Source organism: Hoplias malabaricus, chromosome 8, assembly GCF_029633855.1.
Source record: "Hoplias malabaricus isolate fHopMal1 chromosome 8, fHopMal1.hap1, whole genome shotgun sequence".
Lineage (NCBI taxonomy): Eukaryota > Metazoa > Chordata > Actinopteri > Characiformes > Erythrinidae > Hoplias > Hoplias malabaricus.
The window spans coordinates 8,148,010-8,155,984 of NC_089807.1; the positions used below are offsets into that span (position 1 = coordinate 8,148,010).

The 7,975-nt window shown below is 43.8% G+C and overlaps 1 protein-coding gene across 2 annotated transcripts in view; it reads left to right on the forward strand.

The window, feature by feature from the left end:
• The window catches only part of cdh23 (cadherin-related 23), a 422,443-nt gene extending 416,212 nt beyond the window's left edge, over positions 1-6,231 (forward strand). For both annotated transcript variants that reach the window (XM_066679568.1, XM_066679566.1), the window contains 6 exons: positions 216-256; positions 386-446; positions 1,459-1,588; positions 2,952-3,074; positions 4,242-4,349; positions 5,638-6,231. In XM_066679568.1, the coding sequence (XP_066535665.1) occupies positions 216-256; positions 386-446; positions 1,459-1,588; positions 2,952-3,074; positions 4,242-4,349; positions 5,638-5,973 (799 nt within the window). In that variant the 3' untranslated portion in view covers positions 5,974-6,231. The remainder of the gene's footprint in view (positions 1-215; positions 257-385; positions 447-1,458; positions 1,589-2,951; positions 3,075-4,241; positions 4,350-5,637) is intronic.
• Positions 6,232-7,975: the final 1,744 nt, after the last annotated feature.

A 7,975-nucleotide genomic window follows, 5' to 3' on the forward strand; every position in this document is an offset into this window, starting at 1 on the left:
GTGGTGGATCGGTGCGTGTCGTTTAATGTAGGACCAAATGAATGAATTAAACTGTGCTCGTTTGAAAGACTTCCATCTATAGATCTGCTGGGAGGTGACCGTTTTTATGTTAAGAAGATATTTAATAAATTACAATCAAAAACAAGCCAAAGATACATGGCTTTCTTTGGACACTGATGATATGCCACTCCTATTGGTTGTGTGTTTTTAAACAGACACAAGAGGAAGCTGAAGGCCGTCGTGGCTGGCTCCACAGGTGAGATCTTCACACTGCAGGAAGTACAGAGCATCAGGAACTCACACAAACACGGCTTTATGTTTGTTCACTGGTGTGTGCTGCGAGTTTAACAAGCGCTGTTTGTTCTCTCTCCGCCCGCTGTCCCAGGAAACCAGGGACTCATGGACATCCTGGACATGCCCAACACCAACAAGTATTCCTTTGAAGGGTGAGCCAGCCCGAAACGATAAGCTTCCCTCGTGAACAAACAGATAGATCCCAGATAAAAGACAGAATGAGTGGAAAAATAAACACCGATGCAAATACTTTATTTTCAAATTAGCTGCTAAGAATACGTTCCTGGGAAGTAGGATCAACAGGAAGCAGAATTTATCTCATCTTCTCTAAGCATCAACAAATGCTGCAGTCAAATCTCTGTTAAAGGGACAGTGATGGCGTGCTTCAACGTCCAATGGGTTTTTCCAGATATCTCCCCACCACTCTTCAGCTCTTTAGTCAATATCTGAAAAACCAGATGAGATTTGATCAGTACATGACACGGTCTTAAAGCAACACTATGTAGTATTTATACCTTAAAACTACAGCTTTAAAATCACGGTGAGGCTTCGCTGAGGCGACTTGGCTTAAGACCACCATGTAGTGCTTACTGACTCACCGCAGACTCACCGAAAGCGATATATTCTCAGCAGGGGATGTGTCCAGCGACGTGCAAACACGCATTCGCAAAGTAATCACAACCCTGCCATGACTTTATTTATATATTTATCAGAACCTCACTTAATAATTTAATAAAACCCTGAAATGACTAATCTACAGCTATGTTTATGTAACAATGAGTGAACATTATTTTTGATTCAAATGTACACTGCAATGATGTAACATCAAAAACCAATATTATTTACACTTTCAGTTGTAAAACATACTTACGCTTTAAACAAGTCCGTACGCAGTTATTCTGGGTCTCTGCTTTGTTCTTCAGTAGGAACTGTTCAGTGGGAAGCTGATTATCTTCTTTCTGATTGGTAGTCACCGCCGCTCATCGTACGTAGTGTTGTTTTAATTGTGTGGATTGATATTGGCTCTAAACCTTGGGAGATCGCTACAGAGAGAGTGTCATAAAGTGGCCCATGACCAGTAGCTTTTTTCAGAGATTATTATTATGGAGTGCTTTGAAGGGATCCTTAATAGAAACGCATTCATCTGTGTGTGTGTTGTTGTAGAGCCAATCCTGTATGGCTGGACCCATTCTGCAGAAATCTGGAGCTGGCCGCACAGGCTGAGCATGAGGACGACCTTCCTGAGGATCTGAGCGACATTACGGACCTGTGGAACAGCCCCGCTCGCACTCACGTCAGTGTCTCACACACACAACCTTGTATCTGTGAATTGTAAATTGTTATGACATGGATTTCCATTTACTAAGTGGAGACTTAACATTAACTTGAGTGACCAGCCTAAAAATTGCGTCGGGCCGGGATTCCTACATCTCCATAACTGTCCACATCACCGTTTTACTGGGGCCTTGAACAGAAACGTGTTGAAAGTTGTTAATGTGGTTTATCACAGTGTCTTCTTCGTATTTGGAAGCGTTTGTGTGTCACAGGAGCCTTTCGCTTTCTGCTCTATGTCGACACAAATACACGGACACACACCCGACCGTTTCTGAGTTAATCCAGTTACATCTGAGCAGTTGTTCAGATGAAAACAGATGATTAAACCCGGAACAGCGGGGAGACTGAGTTATAGCTCTCACATACAGCACGTTTTATCAGACAGACCTTATATTTCATATTCTATAAATATTTTTACATAAACGATTGGATCCTAGTGATGCTCTGATCATTTATGAAGTCTGTATTAGTTCTCATTGATAAAATGAGGTGCTTGCTTTTAGTAACGTTTAAAAAACTCAGTTAAAAGGTTAAACTCATGGGTTTTCTGGTGTGAACAGAAAATTACAGGTTTCAATGATAATGATAACTCAAGAAATGACAAAAATATTTTATTATTTTTGTTTAGGGCCAAATTTTTAATGGAAAGGAATCTGTCCAAAAAGACATTTGTTAAAGAGAATCTGTATTAAATTTCAGAAGCATGGGCACATGGTTATAGAAGCATTTTGCGCCGCCAACCCCCGCCCCATGTGTCCTCTTTTTTTGAAAACTCAAATATGGTCACTCTACATTAACTGATCTATAAGAAGAGCTTAACCCTAACCCTAGTCTTAACCAAAGGCTTAAAAAATGATTTACATTTTGTGGTACACACACATTCCTGTTGTCATCAGAACCACAGACAGTTTCTGCCTTTCATTTATTTAATTTCCAGTTAAACACTGTTAAACCTAACAACGCGACCAAATCTGTCTCCTCTCAGAGACAATCTAGCTCCAGATCGAACACATCCACAGCAGGATATTTCTCAGAATATTCCTCAGGTCCCAGACGTCTGTTTCAAAGACTGTCCGTCTTTAAACTCTAAGCCTTGAAGTTTCCAAAAAAGAACAGAAGCTGTAAAACGGCCAAAGTTGGGCCACCAGTGACCTTTTGTTCAAATCAAACGATCACCTGAAACTGAATGGTGTTCTCTGACATTTGCAAATGCTACACTTCTTTCTTTTCAGTTCCTTTCGATCAGAGTTAGAACAAAGCTCTTATCTACCTCCAGATAACAATCAAGTCACAGGATTAAACGTTCTGCTTGTTTTCTCCAGGGTACTTTTGGCCACGAGCCTCACGCCTCCAAACCTGAGGATGACCGCTACCTCAGAGCTGCCATTCAGGAGTATGATAACATCGCCAAACTGGGCCAGATCATGCGAGAGGGGCCCATTAAGGTGAGTCCTGAGTGTGAACTGTGAAGCTTTTATGGACTGTGATGTAAAGCCTAGAGGCCTTGTCCACATTAATACGGATAAATGTACTCCAAGGACGTCCGTGGTGTTTCTGCGTCGGCAGAAATGGCCGAGGTAAACCCTCAGCGTTCATGAGAAGGATGATGAGCTAGAACTGCACTCTGCTTTGTCATGCATTGAGCAACGCTGCCCGAATGTTGGAGAAAGATAAAGTTTATTTGTAAAAAGTGACGGAAATAGGGGAGAGCTCAGTGGTCCAGTAATATTTTTTTAGGTTAACTGCCTTTAAACTGTGTTCAGAGTGTTCCCTTAACACTCCATTCATTACTTAACAAAGAACTGTGTTAATGTCCACAGGTGTGAGTGACTGGGTGAGTGTCTGACACTCACACTTTCACCATCCGCTCATTTCACTGGCGCTTTTCCAACAATATGGGCATGTAAGGACACCAACGAAAGGTGTTCAAGAGCCTCTGTAACATGGAGGTAAACAGGGTAAGGACACTCACTTCGCCTGTTTTAGTTGGTGTTAGTTAACGTTAGCTTGACTCGCTAAACTCGGTGTCTCAGATTATACTCGGCTACGTAGCTGCATTACGGAGGTTTATAGTGTCGGATGAATTCGAGTTCGACTTCGATCACATTTACAAGAATAATGGTACCTCTACATTTGAGTTTAGCTTATTGCTAGGCTATTGTGGAATAATGTTGGTTATTTAGCTAGCTAGATGCTGTTGTCCACCAGTGACGTCACGGTCGCGTTCAAGAATTTCCGTAGTGAGCTCGGGTTTTTCCGTCAATTTAATAAAATTGTCAGTTTTAAAGCAAATTAAGCTGCTATTTTCATTTTAATTCATACTTATATCTGTCAGTAACTACAATAATGTGGAATATTCATGGAGATCCATTAAGTGGTGCTTAGCCTTTAATCTGCCGTGTTAGTTAAATAGTAAACCTGGGAATTGTTTTAGACAGCTATTAGCAGTAAAGACCAGACATCTTCCAAACACATCCGTATCAGTGTGGACAAGGTCTTTAGGACACAGCCACAGAGCTGAGTGCTGAACAAGGTCAGACCTTATAACCCTGAACTGATGAATGTTTTACCTTCCCCACCACATCAAACGACGGGTCCTGCTGTCCGATCAGGGCTCACTGCTAAATGTGGTACTGGACGATTATCTGAGGCTCAAAAAGCTCTTCGCTGCCCGCCTGGTTACCAAGTCAACCAGCCAGGACCAGTCGTCCATCACAGAGGTGGGAGGCGGGGCTGGAGCTTGCATCTCCCTCTCACTGCTCTGTCCGAGGAAGACCCTCACTCTGGCTTTGACGTGTTCTGTTTCACTAAACCGAGAACGATCTCCCAGACATAAGCCTTTGTTCTCATTGGTTATGCTTTTAAATCTCAGGCCGTCTGGGAAATCGCTTCACTGTTATCTGCACTGTTTTCTAACACAGGTAGAAATGCTGTGGGATTTATTTCGTTTGTGTGTGTGGTCACTGCTCACTTTCCCTTTCTGCTTTCACAGATCTCTGACTGTGTGGTGGTTTCAGATTGTTAAGAAATGTGTGTGTGTTTGAAAACACTGCAGCCACAACCCTCAACATTAGCCCACTCCCTTATCAATCAGGCGATCTAAAGTCATGTTGGAGTAGATGATATTAACAAATGAAAATTAAAGGAACACTAGGTAAAATTCTGTATTTTTGCTCCTGGGCTCCCCCTACAGTTGCAGAGAGTAATTCATTTTTACAGCACTTTCCTGAAATCAAGAGGGAGTGAGTGGGTCATGGTTTCCTACCCTCTTCCAAAAATTACACAGTGCAGTTTCTACAGGGCCGAGCCCAGAGCAGCAACAACAGAGTCTGAATTCTCGCTATCATAAGTTAAAATACTACTTTATGTTGCTTTAAATGAGTTTGCAGTAGCACTGCTCGCTCGTCCAGTCTTAGCAGTGGAGATCAACAGTTTTTCAGCATATGACATGTTTATTTGTAAAACGTAGCCTAATAAAATAAAGGAATGTTTAGTGACTTCATTATTTCAGACTCTGGGGTTTCACAAATCGAGAAAATCTAACAACACACCGACAGAGTCCCAGCAATATTTCTGAGCTTAGGAACTCACCACACACTGTGAAGCCCCAGACGATAAGAGTTCAGGTCTGGGGTGAGTTTGTAACCTCAGAAATATTGCCTGGTCCTTAGTAATAATTATAAACAAGGCCGCCGGGTCATGACTGAAGTACCCTTGACCAAGGCACCTAACCCCTGACGCCGTGGCTAGGGCTACCCACCGCCCCCTAGTGTTTCACTGCACGGATTGGGTTAAATTCCTCTGTGTGCTGCACAGTGGCCAATAAAGTGATTCTAAATCTACCTGGAATCATGGGGCACCATTCCTCCACAGGGCAACTTAGGAAACGTAGAAAATAAGTCCCAGTTTCTGAACATCAGTGAAAAGAAAACAATAAAATCACACATCGATAACAGTTGATAAATCCTTCCAGCCCCTGCTCATACCTCTCTGCTGCATTCTTCTCAGCTGGTCCAGAGTGACATGGATGAAGACGATGAGGAGCGGAACAGTGTGGGAGGCGGAAGAGGAACCCTTCGGTTTAAACACAAGCATCCGGTGGAGCTGAGGGGTCCAGACGGTGTGCACGTGGTCCACGGCAGCACAGGCACGCTGCTGACATCTGACCTAAACAGCCTGCCCGAGGACGACCAGCGGGCCCTGGCGCGATCCCTGGAAGCGCTGCACGCAGACGGTGGACTGTACTCCGAGCGTAACGCCCGCACAGAGTCGGCCAAGTCCACCCCCCTGCACCGCAACAAGGGCACGCTGTCCGAGAGCACGCTGGAGATCACAGAGTTATGACTAGCCGAGGCCTCGCTGGTCTGAGAGGAGCTGGGCAAGGGTTTCCACCTCCTGACCCCCATCCCGCACCAACTCCACAGGCAGAAGTAGGGAAGGGCATTTTAACACTAGGTTCTTAAACAGCATACGGTTAAAAACATAGAAATATCTAAATGTGGAAATATTTCTGACTGTTCAAAAATACGCATCAATTTTCCAGTTTCACATCTTTGGAGCTCGACACGTTTGGAGCAGAACACTAACTGCCCAAGGCCCAGTTTCCCAAAGACTCGTGATATTAATGTAGGGATCTGGAACCCACGAACACAAACACTGTGAAACAGAGAACAGAGTGAAAACGGCTAAAAACCAGAGCTTCTGCTCCTCGCTCCTCACTGCTGTGCGCTCGGGGTCGGGGTGAACAGCGAGCGGCTCATTATCATTTAAAGGAACAGGTGCTGAAAGCGGCTGCCCACATGTGTTGGATACATCACAGAGCTATGGAGAGGTCGGGGCATCACACATACGCAGACAGAGCAAAGCCCTTTACTTATAGCTTGTGTTTCACGCGTTTTATCTTTCAAAGTTAAAATAATTCATAAAAAAAAAAAAAACCTGCAGCACACCACAGCATTGTCCTATTGGCAGAAGATTGAGATTTCAGACATTTACTGTGTTCTCCTCCCAGTGTCGAGCTTCAATGATGTTGTTGGCACTATTTAATAATTTTGTATTTGGCAGAAAAAGACAGGTCATCATCGGGTACCCAATCAGAAGAGTTGGTTTTCTCGGTCATGCCCATAACATTAAAGCCACGGACCACTGTGTCGCTTACAACTATAAATACAGACCAGCTGTTGCACCGCATACTTTGCTTCTTCCACAGAGCAGGTGTGATTTAGGTGGTGGATTATTCTCAGCGCTGCAGTGACACCACCACAAACAGTCCACCGACCCAAAATATCCAGCCAACAGAGTCCTCTGAAGACCAACACAAACTGTGCAGCAACTCCAGCAGCACTGCTGTGTCTGATCCACTCTACACCAGCACACCACGTCAGTGTCACTGCAGCGCTGAGAATGATCCACCACCACATCACACCTGCTCTGTGGGGGTCCTGAGCGCTGAGGAACAGGGGGAAACAAAGTATGCAGAGCAACAGCTGGACTACAGTAGAGTGTAGACAGGAGGAGGTCATTTTAATGCAGTGGCGTTTAATGTAGGACCAAATGAATGAATTAAACTGTGCTCGTTTGAAAGATTTCCATCTATAGATCTGCTCTTTTTATGTTAAGAAGATATTTAATTATTAATTAAATAAATTACAATCATAATATTCAGTAAATTACCCAGGATTCCTGCAAGGACACTAGTGAATTAATAATACAGCAGTGCAGAGAGCTGTATGTTCATGTAACTATGCCCATCCCTACTCAGGACTGAAGGAGGACGTGGTAGATGCAGTCAGTGGGGTTAGGAATGGAGTGTGTGTGTGTAGCAGGAGGGGGGTGAAACATGGACAGTTTGCACAAATGAAGACTCTAATGGACTGGTGTTTGTATCTGTGCTGTTTACCTGCAGCAGCTGGAGGCTGGGATCTCACTAAAATGAACTGTGCCGAGTCTCCGGTGACTTCTGATAAAGGCGTCAGGTTTAGGGTTTAACGGAAACGTCGGTGCTTCACTCCTGCTCTCACACACACACACGAGACAGAAGACAGAAGGATTAAAGCCCTCTCAAACCAGCGGAAGGCCACAACACGAACTCTAGGTTTTTATTTTTTATCGGGAAGGGCTCTGGGATTGAGATTATTTGTGTTTGGTAAAATATACATTTGATATTTAAAAAAAGAAGTGTGTACTGAAAAACACACATTGTTTCCCATTACGAAAAAAAAAAGGCACAGAAATCTGTTCTAGTCCTCGCTAACTGGTCGTCTTCCCTGGGGAATCGTTATGTGGACTGTAAATGGAAAAGAAGACATTTGGGGGGGTGGGGGGTGAAGAGAAAAATAAATAAATC